Here is a 14,937-nt window from a genome sequence, read left to right on the forward strand (position 1 = left end):
GAAAGCAAGGAGTTGTAGCTTACTATCAGAGGGTAGAGAAGAGATCCCGGGGGAATGAGCTGACTACAGAGGCTTAGACCAGGTGTGTCTGGTGCCAAGCTTTCGGTTATGGATCCGTGGGAGTATTTATAGCAGAGCAGGTAAGTTCAGAGGGCGGACTGCAGCTTAGACTGAGTTCAGGTGTCTGAGGACCTGGGAGGAAATATGAGGTACAGAACGTGGAAGGCTTTCGCGGCACACCGCATCTGTTGATCTTCAGATAGAGATTTGGAATATATTCTAAAAGAGGGAGAGTGAGTTGGGTGGTTGAGAGTACCTGCCTTTCTGTACCTGCCTGCCTCAAAAATAAAACCCAAAAAAGACACAGATGTGACACTGAATTCGCACTTTTCGGCTTTAACAAAGAGTTGATTATCAAAAAGCCTCTGGAGAACTGTTCTGACATGCTGGCGATGTTGTTCTATGTCCTGGGAAAAAATCAAAATGTCATCCAGATAAACGAAAACAAAGAGGTTGAGAAAGTCACGAAGAACATCATTAATAAGAGCCTGGAAAACAGCGGGTGCATTAGTCAACCCGAAAGGCATAACCAAATACTCAAAATGTCCTAAGGGGGTTTTGAAAGCTGTTTTCCACTCATCACCCTCTCGGATCCGGACCAAATGGTAAGCATTGCGCAGGTCAAGTTTAGTGAAGATCTTGGCAGAATGTAATTGTTCATGTATGAAATCAATAAGTGGTAGTGAGTATTTATTTTTAATAGTGATTTGATTCAATCCTCTATAATCAATACAGGGTCTTAATGTGCCATCCTTCTTACCCACGAAGAAGAATCTGGCGCCAACAGGGGAGGTAGACGGACGAATGATCCCAGATGCTAAAGAATCCTCAATGTACTCTTTCATGACCTTTCTCTCGAGTCCGGAGAGATTAAAGAGTCTGCTGGATGGTAGCGGAGCGCCTGGGAGGAGATCAATAGAGCAGTCTTAGGGGCGATGCATAGGTAAAGAAAGAGCCCCTTGTTTGCTAAACACAGGTGCGTGATTGTGGTATTCAGGTGGAACTTTGGACAGATCAACAGGCTCAGAAGGTTTGAGTTGTTTGATAGAGTGAGAGACAGCAGTTCTTAAGCAGTTCTGGAGACAGAGATTACTCCATCTCTCTACTCTGCCCCCCACCCAATTAATAGCAGGATTATGTTTCTGCAACCAGGGAAAGCCCAAAACTAATTGTGGAGAGATGGAAGAGACAACAAAAAACTCACCCCATTCATAATGGTTACCAGAGGTGATGATGTGAAGCTGAGGCACTTTAAATCTCACTTGAGACATGGTTTGACCAGTGATGCCAGTGACAGAAAGGGAATGGTTGAGAGGCTGAGAGGGTATTTGAAGTTTATCAACCAGATCCGAGGAAATAAGATTCTGTTCAGCACCAGAATCAATAAAAGCTTCAACAGGAAACTTCTCTTGGCCAACAATAATAGTGACCGGAAAACACAGACGAGAGACAGGGGAAAAATGGGACATGCTCATCAAAGTCCCCTGACCTATTGACGAGCCCTCTCTTTTCCCTTCTTGGGGCATCTTGTGATAAAATGTCCTCCTTGTCCACAATATAGGCAAAGACCACCCTCAAAGCGACGTTGTCGTTCCTCTGGGGAGAGTCGAGTGTGACCAATCTGCATCGGTTCCGGTTCCGCAGATCCCTCTGAAGAGGAAGTGGGTGCGTCGAGGAAAGTGGTTCGAGGCGCCAGAGAGTGCTGCCACTGTGAATTGTAGTTCCTTTCTGTTTGTCTCTCTCTTAGACAGTTGTCAATGTGGATCGATAGGTTGATTAATTCATCCAGTCTTTCGGGTTCATCTCTCAAAACCAACTGGTCCTTTACTTGATCTGCAAGGGAATTAACAAAAATACCCTTGAGTGCCACTTCATCCCAACCCACCTCCTGCGCTGCCACCCGGAAGTCGATGGCGAACTCAGCCAACGCTCTCCTTCCCTGTTTGAGGGTGAGTATCTTCTTAGCCGCTGCCTCCTGCTGGAGTGGTTGATCGAAGACTCTCTTGAAGTGACTGAAAAAAATGGCATAACTAAGAGACTCAACAGGGTTAGATGCCAAATAGGCGTGCGCCCAGCGCAGAGCAGATCCCTTTAGCGAGGTAACAATATATCTTGGAAGTAACAGTAGGGAAAAGGGAGGGGGAACGACTAAATGCTAATTCACACTGGAGAGAAAAACCAACAAAATTATTAGGATTACCATCAAACAGTTCAGACGGATGGAAGTCAGGCTCTCGGATCCCAGAAGATATAATTGTGGGTGGCTGAGGATTCTCTAAACGAGCTGGAGGATTGGAAGAGGCAGGTGAGAGTTTGGTTATGATTTCACTTAAAGCATGAACCATACCACCAAGTTCTGTGAGATGAGAATCCGTAGTCCTTTGTTGTTGCAGTAGCTGTTGAAGCATGGTTTCAGTAGATTGTAGGCGTTCCTTTAAGGAAGTCTGTTCATCATCTGAATTGTTCTTCGACATGTTAGATGGCTGGAACATACTATCATGAATTGCTTAGATAGTCAAAGTAGAACAAAACCAGAGGATGAAACAGACTCAGCACACAGGATAAGACGGTAAATGAGGTTTATTTCTACTGATGACTTTGTTTAAGGAATCGTGAGCTGGAGTTGTCCAGAAGCCAGAGGAGGAGGAGGTAAACCCAGGAATCCAAGGAGAGAGAGAGAGAGTACTGGTGATGAGAATATTTACAGTGCAGTCCTTAGGAGGGAGTATTACCAGATGTTGGCAGGCAGGTAGGCAGATAGGCAGGTCGACAGGCAGACAGGCTAGCAGACGGATAGGCAGGCAGACAGACTGGAGTCCACATAACTGAGGTAATGTTCCAGCAAAGGTCTGTATCAGCAGCTACCTTAAGAAGCCCATGAGCTCATTAGGAGAATGCGTTGCAGCTGCAGACAATGAGCTGCCAGAACCAACCAGAAGGGGAGGAGCAGAGATCCTACACCAACAAGACAATGATCCAAAACATAAAGCCAAATCTACAATGGAATGGCTCACAAATAAACGTATCCAGGTGTTGGAATGGCCAAGTCAAAGTCCAGATCTTAATCCAACCGAGAATCTGTGGAAAGAGCTGAAGACTGCTGTTAAATGGTAATGGTAAATGGACTGAACTTATATAGCGCTTTTCCAGTCATACAGACCACTCAAAGCGCTTTACACTAGAGCACATTTAGATCTGTCATAGGCTAAAGGCTTGCAGACTAGAGGCAAGAGAAGTAGCAATAAGGTAGGTGGTGGTGTGAATTCCCCAGTGAAATGACAGGGACAGGATTTATGGCTCTCTGAAGCCAAATGGAAGATGTAGACTCCTTCCTTTCAAAGAGCCCTTCAAAATACTGGCTCACTTCTATATTTATTTTAAAAAGCCAGCTTGGGGTATTTCATTTTATCTAAGAAAACAGGCTTGGGAGATGGCAAATTATTTTTTGACCGGGACATGAATTAGTTATTTTTCTGTCTGTTTATGTCATGAGAAAACTTCATCCAAAAACTGATGCATTTTCTTTGGCTCAAACATTTTGTCTTTTCTGTACCTTTATATCTTTACGGTTGTAAATCTTGCAAAAGCTCCATGTATAATGCATTTAAAATAAAAAAGGTTTCTGCCATGAATCCATATTCAAAGGTCATAATCTTGTTTTAGTATGACTCTTACATTTTCACTCTAATACTTTCCGTCCTGCTCCATCGGATAATGATTGGTTCATATTCTATCTTAAGTCTTCTTACCAAAAAAGGAATCGTCAATATTTTAATGTATATTAATAAGTGTAACCTATTTTCTTGCTTTCCCTTTCTCTGCTCATTTACCCTGAGAAGATAAACATGTTTTTCAGTTAGTTAAATAAGTTACAAATAGTACATTTTGTATTACAGGGCTTTGGATTAAAAGCATTTGATTTAACACAGTCACTACAGTAATTTTATTCTATTGGTGTTGAGCCTTTTCATCTTCTACATAAGATGTGTGAGTGCTGCATTGAAACCTTTTTAAGTAGAGGTCTGATGGCAGCATGTTTAAAAGGAACATGAACTGTCCAATAACTGATGATAACTGATGATTGTTGATAAAAGAGAGTAATGGCCTTGTGGTATTAAAAACCTCTTTAAACACCTTAGCAGGCATAATGTCCAATCAACAGAAACTGGGTTTAATGCTCTGCACAACCTCAATGAGTAGTGACTGGGAAACCGCTTCGAAACTCTCAAAAACAGCAGATGGTGCAGGAGAGGTCTAAAGGCTCTCAGAAACAATGCCACAGGTCACAGTGTTCTGTCAAATGGAAGGAATCTTTCGCAGAAACATCAGACAGCACGGTGGGAGGACTTATAACAGAGTTAATGGTGTCTAATAATACCCTAAGACAGTTGGAGCCTATGTTCAACAGATAAGATTTTGCCTCTTTTAAAGCATTTTGATGTTCTTTTAAGCTGTCTCTCAACATTTCCAAAAACACCTGAAGCCTGTCTTGTCCAACTGCACTCAGCCTGTCTACAGTGGTGCCTGAGAGCGCGAGTGGTGTCATCGAGCCAGGGATCCAGTTTGGTTTTGGTGGACCTACACTTGAAAGGTGCAACAGAGTCTAGGATACCAGACCACATGGAGTTAAAGGATGAGATAAAGTCATCTGGACACAGGACCAATTCAACTGTAGAATAAAGAGGAATTGGTATGGTGTCCTTAAAGGCAGCTGCAAATTCCTCTGCAGTAGAGGAGGTGATGGTATGGAGGGAACAGGCTGGAATGGACAGTTTGGACATTGACCAAGGAGTTGTGAGTTCAAAGATGACACTAGATGGAAGGGACTGCTGTATGACTGAGAGACAGGGAGAGTCCATGAGAAATGATCAGATCCAATGTGTGCCCATGTGGGGTGGGGCCATTAACTGATTGTGTAAGACAAAAGAGTCCAGAAATCTTTTAAAATTGTTGATTTGAAGTCCAACAGACATGTATATTAAAGTCTCCACTGTTGAGTATGTTCTCATAATTAGGCATAATGTCTCATAAAAACTTTGCTGTGGGGCACTGAATAATACATAGTCAGAAAGAAGGAGCTCAGTAAAAGCACTGTTGTCACCTGCTTTCAACCAGGTCTCATTCAATAAAAGGAAATCCAGATTGTGTCTTGAGATAAAATCATTCTGAATAAAAATCACATTGGAAAAGGACAGAGTATTTATCAGCGCGCATTGTATAACGTTAGGGCACTCATTTTTGAATACTTGTCTTCCAATCACATTCTTTACATCAGAAATGACAATAGTGTAACTGCTGGACAGAATATCTCACTGACCCCCTACATCTCACAGCAAAGACTGATGGAGGGGCATCTGCTGTAGCCATGGTGGCAACATTCCTGACATCCTAAAAAGCTTCATTCTTTTTTCATACATTGTACTGCTGTTTATCTACTTCCATCATGAACTGCCATTTGTCAGATCATGCATACTGATGATGAAAAAAAGGAAGGAAACAGTGTTTATTTTAAACAACATTCAGTCTTTTGCATAATGCCCTGTGGGAAAAAAACGTACTTCCTCCCCGTTTGTTCTGCAGGTAAAAAAACAGTTCTGGTCTTTTTTAAGTCCTTCAAAGAGATGAAAGGAGTAGCTATGAGTTTCTCTGGAGCAATCTGCAGAGTTATTGTCCTTACTGCGGCAGGTAATGTATAGTAAAGTTTACTTTGTACGTTGAACTATGTACATGTATAATATTTAAAACTTTTAGCACTGATTAGTAAGAAGGTACTAAGAATTGAAAGTGTCTAGATATTGGGGAAGCGCAAGGGTTTGAGGAAGAACATTTAAGTATTACTAAAAATAGATTTCTCTCTATAATCTGGATCTCTTGGTTTTGTAAAGTATTTTGTAAAGGCAACATTTGTTAGGAATAAATTGAACTGAATCAAAAACTGAACCACTGAACTGTGTGAACTTTTTGTAAACTTGTTATATTTCAAATGCAAAATTTGCTGTGTTTCTAGGGGTTATGAAGAAATGACACGATGAACACTTTATCAGCTATAACTCTTCATTTCTTTTAATGCTTTTATTAAAACTAAACATTTTTAAATTAGTATCATGTGTGCATTCAATGTAAAAAAGAAATCAACGACAATAATTTAATGTCTTGGTTTTCCATAAATATTTCTACTTTAAGTTAGGAGTTCATCTTTGTTTTAATAAATAATTACATAGAAAATCTGTGGTATGTTTTTTTGTATCACTGAGGTCAGATTTAAAACATTTTAGAGCCTGACACAGACCTTGGATTTCTTTAAGCGTAAACATCCTCCTAAAACAAGACGTATGTTTAAATCCTGAAAACAAAACCTGCACAAAAAAAGGCCAGTAATATATGAAACTGTGCATAATATATTTGCACGTTATAATCAACAAGGAATTAAACTCAATTAAGGGGAATAGATTCTTTCATTTACATATACAAATAGATGTAAGTAAGGCCTGCATGTGTGATTGTCTGCTCTGCACAACTGAAAATCATGTTTTCGAGATTGAAGAGGAACTTACTGGAGTGGAAGTTTTAAACACTCCTAAATTAGAACTACTTATATTCTACGTGCAAACTCAGTGGCAGTCAGGAGCTTGGTTTAAACAGCAAAACCATAAAGCGACTCAGTGTAACCACTGAGAAGAACATGCTTCCACATGCACACAGCCTCAGTGTGCATCAGGGGGATTAATATCAGAACAATGAAGTGAATTTATTCACCAAGAAGCCAGCTTGTAGTCTGCTCCCAACCGTGCTGTTTGTTAGTGATAAATCATGCCAGGCCACCTCAACACAATATTGGTTCAAAGCATTTGCCCTTCAAATATAGTTCTATGATACAAAACACAACAATATATAACATCATTTAGTCGATGAAATGAAAATATGTCTTGTTAGATAAACATATTCACCCTGTGAAGATGCTTTTAGCTATGTGCCTGCAGTCAAGACCTACGAATCTCATTAGGAAAACCTTCACTCACTGCAAACTGTTGGCCTATTCAACTGCATTTTATGAGGATTTGATAAACTTGGGTGACATTTTGAGATTTCTATCCCACACAGCTAAGATGGCTCCGCCCTGATTAGTGAGGTAGTAAAATCGCTTAATGGGTACGGCAACACATGGCTCATCGTGCCGTCCTCCTAAACCGGCTGTAGCACCATAAGGACTGCCCTTGAAGCACCTTATGAGACGGTCTTCATCTCGGACCAGAAAATCTTCTCAGTCTCTATATACATGCTGTCTTCACATCGTGGCGTCTGTCAATAATAATAATAATAATTAATGCTATTATTATGTTTCTACACCACATGGCTGATGCCAGAGCCAGCCCAAGGCATATGCAAACTAAGTAGCTTCTTAGGGCCCCCAAACCATCAGAGGCCTCCCATAAATGCTTGATTTTTATCATAGACCATAGATCTACAATTGTTATATTAGTTTATTGAGAATATGAATACTATTAAGTTTAATTTAATGGTGTCAATATATATAAATAAAAATTTAATCTAGCAAGTTTAGTTTGTAAAAGTACAAACTGTTTTCTTTATTGTTCTTCATTGTTAGTTATATTCTGACGCTAGGATTTTAATCTTTTCTCTGTACTTAAGTTCAATTTCTTAACAAATACATCTCAGCAAATAATAACAAATGATCCCTGATTGCGTTTCTGCTCAGCTGATTGAACTTGGACCCCACTCCCAGATTCCACCAAATCTGTTTTGAATCCTGTTAGTGGTGGTGGTATTTTTAACAGAATGAGGGGCCCAAATTAAATTCTGCTGAAGGCCCTAAACAACCTCGGGCCAGCCCTGGCTGATGCTCTAATATACACTCATGAAATTGCAACACATTGATATATTAAGTGTTCATCGTGCATCTCTAGAGTGCACAGTCATTATTTTCACATCATTAACATATAATTAAGCCAGCTTTTTTTCTAAGGGTCACCAATGACTAAATAGGAGTAGAAACATGACTACATCAGTCTAGAACTGCTGTGGGGCTTCGTCCACAGTCAGTTGATTATTGATGCATCTCAGCTTTAAGTGGAAAGGCGAGTGTGCCACATGTTATTTTGCGTATGAGGCCCCAGGTCCCTCAAACACTGAGTTATAATTATGAAAATGTAGCTCAGTTCCATAAAAATATGTTTACTTGAGCATTTTACTTAAGATCTGTTTTGTGTGTTTTGTCTTCCAGTTGTCTGTGGGAATGATGACTGGAAGGTGACCTGCTCTCCTTCACAGATTTGTGCCCTAAAAGGATCAGCAGTGCAAATAAAGTGCTCCTATACATACCCATCTAAAATCAACAACAAACCAACTGTTGTTGAGAAAACATTTTGGTTTACAGAAGAGATGAATGGAAACTATAGAGATCTGAAGAAAGAGGGGAGCTATTCAAACCGTGTGGATTATCAATGCATAAACAATGCCTGCACTATGAACATCTCAAATCTGGGAAAAAGTGACTCGAATGTGTACAAGTTCAGGTTCACAACAAACCATGAATTTGGAAAATATACTGGTTTACCTGGAGTCCATTTATCCATCACAGGTAGCACTTCCAATTTAAGTCAGTTTGTTTTAAGCTGTTGCAAATATAACTGAGTAAACTATGTATATAAGTCTGTGACATGCTTGTGTAAATTCTCTAAAATTATGATTTGTTTTGGTCCACATAGATCCACAGGTTCAGGTGAATATAACCGGATCAACAGACCATAATCAAAAGAGGATCGAGCTTACATGTAACAATAAATGCCAGCTGTCTCATCCAGTTTCCTACATCTGGTTCAACGATGAACAGAAACTCAACGTAAACAATCAGAGTTATCTCCTGCAGACATTTAATGCAACAGGCAAATATTATTGTGCCATTAAAGGATACGAGTCTTTCCCATCTCCTGCAGTGTGTAAGTTTGCATATCCATACTTATCTCATTAAACTGTTTAAAGAGTAATAAAGTAAAATAAGTTAAACTTAAAATTGCAGTTTAACCCCAATCTGTTCTTAGCCCCGGCAGGTTTAGATTTGAGATTATTTTAATTCAACCAATAATTTTGCTATGAGACAGGCCTCTGTCAAACATTAATAAAACAATGTAAAACCAGTTTCAATTAGAAAAATTAATGTTTTTATTTACAAAAACTTTCAAAAAATGTCTTGTAATTTTTTTTAATAATCTTTCTTTATTGACTGTACAGAAATCAAACTGTTCTTATAGTTGCAGACTAGCTTTTTTTAAGTTTCCACTGGTAGTTTGACCATTTATCTCTGGTGATGAACTCCCAAGTCTTTGAGGTTGGAAGGCCTTCTTGCCATCACCCTAATCTGTAAGCCCCTCAACAGATTCTCCATTAGATTCAATTCAGGACTCCGGTCTGGCCAACATTAGACATTAGTATGATTTCCAGTCAGAAGATAAATACATCCATTCATCCCTCCAAGTAGGAGTACCCGAGGAGAACCCACACCTCCAACATGAAAAATCCAAGCAAAAAAAACACCAGGCTGTGGTTTGAGCTCAGGACCTTAAGACCACTGTAAAAGATTGATGTTCAAAAATACAACATGTAAAACTGCATTTATTACTATGCGGAATAAAGGCTTTTCCTGTGATTATGCAGATGAGCATAAATTATTTCTGATATGCCATTTCTTAAAAATGTAAATAAAAACAGAAACATTTTTCATTTTCCAAAATATAGCCCTCTGGTATCATATCTTTTGGTAGATAGGAGTGTCATTTTCTATCGGCAAAATGTATAAATAAATTTTTTTGTAAATTTATTGATGTTTGGAATTAGTTGAACGAAACTGCAGAGTCATTGTTTCATTTGAAAATTATTTGCGTTTTGCTCATGTCTTCTCTAGATGCCCCAAATATCACTTTACTGTCAGCGATCCCCTCGGGTGAAATTGCAGAAGGCACTGCAGTGACTCTAAACTGCAGCAGTGATGCTAACCCTACAGCTAAATACACCTGGTACAGGCAAAATGGAGCTCATGTTCAAAAACCCAGAAGTGAAACACAAAGAGTCTTCAGCTCCATCCAGGCCTCTGATTCTGGATGGTATCACTGTGAAGCTGACAATGACCTTGGAAGGATAACGTCTCGCAGTATTTATATCAATGTGTTATGTGAGTACTACACAACAGATAAATGGGTTTAATCTTTCAGATTACAGATTTCAAACAGAAAATAAAAGTTTTTGTTTGTTATCTGCCTGATCCAGTTTCACGGTATGCTGTTTGTGGTTTAGACAGTTAAGCAGATTTATCCCCTTATTTTATTCAGAAACCAGTTCAGAAAAGCAGACTTCAATTTTTATTATATTCTGTAATGTAGCTAGAAACATACAAGTCTTACTTCAGTCTTTCAATTGTTAATACTGTTTACTCATACAGACCGTCCAAAGACCTGTACCGTGTCAGTGATCCCCTCGGGTAAAGTAGAGGAGGGTTTGCCAGTGACTCTAAACTGCAGCAGTGATGCTAACCCAGCAGCTGAATACACCTGGTACAAGGAGAATAAAATCCTTCCTAATGGATCAAAACAGCTTTATTATTTCTCTGCTGTCAGCTCTAAGGACAGAGGAAACTACTCTTGCAAATCTGAGAATCAGTATGGACATCGTAACTCTTCACCTCGGTTTCTAGATGTTCTCTGTAAGTTTTTTGTAGGAAATTCATGTTTATATATCTGGAAGTATTTGCATTTCATGCTTGCTTAATAAATGTCTACGTGTTGTTTTGTCAGATGCTCCAAAGCTTCCCTCTGTGTCAATAACTTCTTCTGGTGAGATCGTGGAGGGCAGCTCAGTGACTGTGACCTGTACCAGTGATGCTAACCCAGCAGCTGAATACAAGTGGTACAGGGAAAATGGCCAAAAATGTCTGGAATCAAAAAATTATTTGATCTTTAACTACATCGAGTCGTCTGATTCTGGGCAATATTACTGTACAGCCATGAACAACAGGGGTGAAAAGACATCTACAAGAATCAATATTGATGTTAAATGTGAGCAGTAGCACATTAAAAAATGTCTTCCATTATTAACTGTTATATTTTGGCATTATTATTAAGTAACTTTCAAACAAAGCATCTGTATAATAAAATCAGTGTCTGTTTGACATTTATTAGGTTACAGTTTTACCAAACTGAGTTGTTTAATTTGGGATATAACTGTTGTAGACAATAATAAAAAGGTGCAGATGTTTTTTATTAAAAACATTATAAAACTGTATATGTTGCATCACAACATGTGTTGTGAATTGGTGCTATATATATAAACTTCAAGCAACACAACCTCATTTTGTTCTTGCAGATGCTCCCAGATTACCAGCAGTGTCACTAAGTCCTTCTGGTGAGATCGTAGAGGGCATCTCAGTGACTCTGACCTGCAGGAGTGATGCTAACCCAGCAGCTGAATACACCTGGTACAAGGAGGGAGAGGAGTCACCAAAAGCTTCTGAACAAACCTTCACCATCAGCGACATACTATATGAACACAGTGGGAATTATTACTGCCAAGTCCAGAACAAGATGGGACGCAGTAACTCCACTGGGTCTGTGATTGTTGTGGCAGGTAAACCTTTCAGTTCCTTTGCAAAGTTTCTCATTTAAATTTGTGAACGATCCCTGTATTATGTAAAGTGAGGAAGGAAGTGGTGGTCAAACAGAATACATTTGTACGTGGCATTGACTCACTATTTTCTGAATGCATTTGCAGGACAGTGCATGAGGTATACCTAAAAAGAAGTGGAAAAGAAATTAAATTTGTTGACAAAGACTCTCAACTTGGTTTGATTTCACCTTTTTGCTATTCCAGGGTCTTTAAATCTAGCAGTCATTGGAACTACTGTTTTTATCTTTCTGATCATCATATTTCTCTTTGTCTTTTTCTTATTGAGGTAAGTTAATGTATTTTACTCTATATTTCTTACATTTAGCCACAACACGGTTATTTTAGGAACTATAAAATACCCACTAACAAATTTTTCTAACAAATAGAAAGCGGAGACAATCAATACCATCACCTAAACAAGGCGAAAGCCCCAACAACATTGAGCAGGTAAGGTGGGACTTAAGAAGCTGACATTATTTTTGCTTCACTGAATTGCTCAACGTCTGTTACAAGATTTAGTAAGTTCTGAGAGGAGCTAGGAGAGAGGTGCTAGTGCTGCTGGTGGGATCAGTAATAATAAGAGACTAATGCCATCAACATTTTATCTCAGTAAATATATTTCTGATGTGACTACTCACATGGAAATCACACCATACATTAGTATGGCACATTAGTGCCAGTTAATATCAGCTGGTTGGGCCCTGTGCAAAACTATTTAATAAATTTCATTAAGCATGTTCAGTTCCTGCTTCTGGTGTCATTTTACTTTGTCATGCATCATTTCCAGATTGATTTGTTTTAATTGTTTTAGTATGTGTGGATTACTTGGGTCATGACCTCATTATAAACATATCTACTTTTTATGTGAAAGGCATTGCAGCCATCTTGATCAACTGCCTATGGTAACTGCCTTGTTTGTAATAAGCTGTCCTAAGCACAGCTGTTCTCAATTGCTCAGGTACACATTTGAGAAGTGACTTTGTAAAAGATTCTGAAATGCATTTGGCTTTGCAGTGTCAAGACAATCTTTCAGAGCCGCAGGAAGACTTTCAGTATGCCAGTGTACGGTTCTTGAAGAAGCAGAAAGATCCTGTCTATGCAAATTTTAAACCTGCTAAAACTGGCAAACCTAATGAGGAGGAAGAGGAGGAGCAGGGTGTAGAGTATGCAACCGTCAAATTTGCAAGTACCACTTTTCAGAGGTAAGCAGATCCTAAATCAGAAGGTCTTGCTCAGCTAAATACTAAGAGACAATACATTTGGCTTATTATAGAAGACAATATATCCTTAAGCTGGCTGGCAGGATTTTCTAAAGTACAAATAAAGTATTTTTGCTTTATTCGTGCTATGGTCTCTAACTATACCAGTCAGAGTAGCCTGTTTTTTTTTAGGTTTGTCTCTTTTATGATTTGTGGGACAAATTTGTTCTCCCAAGTAAAAGTAAAATATAAAAAATATATCTGTATACTCTCATAGCAATTCATGTGGTGTTTATGTTTTTTTGTTTTTTGTTTCACTGTTAATATCATTTCAGAACTGAAGGTCCAGAACCTGGAGAGGATTTAGCTGCATTATACAGTGTAATCAATAAGTTCCAAAGACCTAAGCTGGATAATTAACATTTACGTTGTACAGACAAACTTGCAGTCCTCTAGTTGTTGTTCTTTTTTTTATTGACCTCACCTATAGCATTGTTCGATCAGTCTCTAGGTAATCATAAGGTTCTCTCAAAATGCCTGCAGAATGAACTGTCTACTTTAAACTTCTCTTTTACACTTAATAATATTATCATTATTGCTGGTAAACAGCATAATTCAACAAATGTCGCTTTCTGACACATTGAAACACGAAGTGAACTACCATATACTGGTCCTTCTCAAAATATTAGCATATTGTGATAAAGTTAATTATTTTCCATAATGTCATGATGAAAATTTAACATTCATATATTTTAGATTTATTGCACACTAACTGAAATATTTCAGGTCTTTTATTGTCTTAATACGGATGATTTTGGCATACAGCTCATGAAAACCCAAAATTCCTATCTCACAAAATTAGCATATTATTAAAAGGGTCTCTAAACGAGCTATGAACCTAATCATCTGAATCAACGAGTTAACTCTAAACACCTGCAAAAGATTCCTGAGGCCTTTAAAACTCCCAGCCTGGTTCATCACTCAAAACCCCAATCATGGGTAAGACTGCCGACCTGACTGCTGTCCAGAAGGCCACTATTGACACCCTCAAGCAAGAGGGTAAGACACAGAAAGAAATTTCTGTACGAATAGGCTGTTCCCAGAGTGCTGTATCAAGGCACCTCAGTGGGAAGTCTGTGGGAAGGAAAAAGTGTGGCAGAAAACGCTGCACAACGAGAAGAGGTGACCGGACCCTGAGGAAGATTGTGGAAAAGGGCCGATTCCAGACCTTGGGGGACCTGCGGAAGCAGTGGACTGAGTCTGGAGTAGAAACATCCAGAGCCACCGTGCACAGGTGTGTGCAGGAAATGGGCTACAGGTGCCACATTCCCCAGACCTGGGCTACAGAGAAGCAGCACTGGACTGTTGCTCAGTGGTCCAAAGTACTTTTTTCGGATGAAAGCAAATTCTGCATGTCATTCAGAAATCAAGGTGCCAGAGTCTGGAGGAAGACTGGGGAGAAGGAAATGCCAAAAAAAAAAAGTATTGAGTGCATAACTGTACATGATTATTTGAAGGTTGACGTTTTTTGTATTAAAAACACTTTTCTTTTATTGGTCGGATGAAATATGCTAATTTTGTGAGATAGGAATTTTGGGTTTTCATGAGCTGTATGCCAAAATCATCCGTATTAAGACAATAAAAGACCTGAAATATTTCAGTTAGTGTGCAATGAATCTAAAATATATGAATGTTAAATTTTCATCATTACATTATGGAAAATAATGAACTTTATCACAATATGCTAATATTTTGAGAAGGACCTGTACAGAGAGGAGACGTGTCATCTGGAACTTCATTTCACAATTGGTGATTGTTTTAAACAGAAAACAAATAATTGTCTTGATAAAAATTAGATTGAGAATAAAAATTTATTGAGAATAAGTTCAAAGGATGTTTAACCACTTGCAACATAGAAATGAAGGAGTGAGTGCTCCAACTTTCCTCAAAAGGAGAAAAAGTAGGTGAGAACTGTGAAGTAAGAAGGTGAAGTCATCTGATTTCT

General features: G+C 38.8%; 1 protein-coding gene across 2 annotated transcripts; it reads left to right on the top strand.

Annotated features, from left to right (window-relative positions):
- Positions 1-5,665: 5,665 nt before the first annotated feature.
- LOC124869021 (B-cell receptor CD22-like) lies at positions 5,666-13,293 on the top strand. Of its 2 annotated transcripts, XM_047366727.1 has the most exons (11): positions 5,666-5,745; positions 8,303-8,659; positions 8,787-9,017; positions 9,980-10,246; positions 10,514-10,774; positions 10,866-11,126; positions 11,434-11,694; positions 11,839-11,851; positions 11,938-12,019; positions 12,120-12,180; positions 12,748-12,877. In XM_047366727.1, the coding sequence occupies exons 1-10, from the start codon at positions 5,682-5,684 to the stop codon at positions 12,147-12,149; spliced, it is 1,827 nt and encodes a 608-aa protein (XP_047222683.1). In that variant the 5' UTR covers positions 5,666-5,681; the 3' UTR covers positions 12,150-12,180; positions 12,748-12,877. The 2 variants fall into 2 exon arrangements, with proteins under 2 accessions (XP_047222683.1, XP_047222682.1); XM_047366726.1 differs by lacking the exon at positions 11,839-11,851 and having other exon boundaries at positions 12,748-13,293.
- Positions 13,294-14,937: the final 1,644 nt, after the last annotated feature.

This window comes from Girardinichthys multiradiatus, chromosome 5 (assembly GCF_021462225.1).
Source record: "Girardinichthys multiradiatus isolate DD_20200921_A chromosome 5, DD_fGirMul_XY1, whole genome shotgun sequence".
Taxonomy (NCBI): Eukaryota; Metazoa; Chordata; class Actinopteri; order Cyprinodontiformes; family Goodeidae; genus Girardinichthys; species Girardinichthys multiradiatus.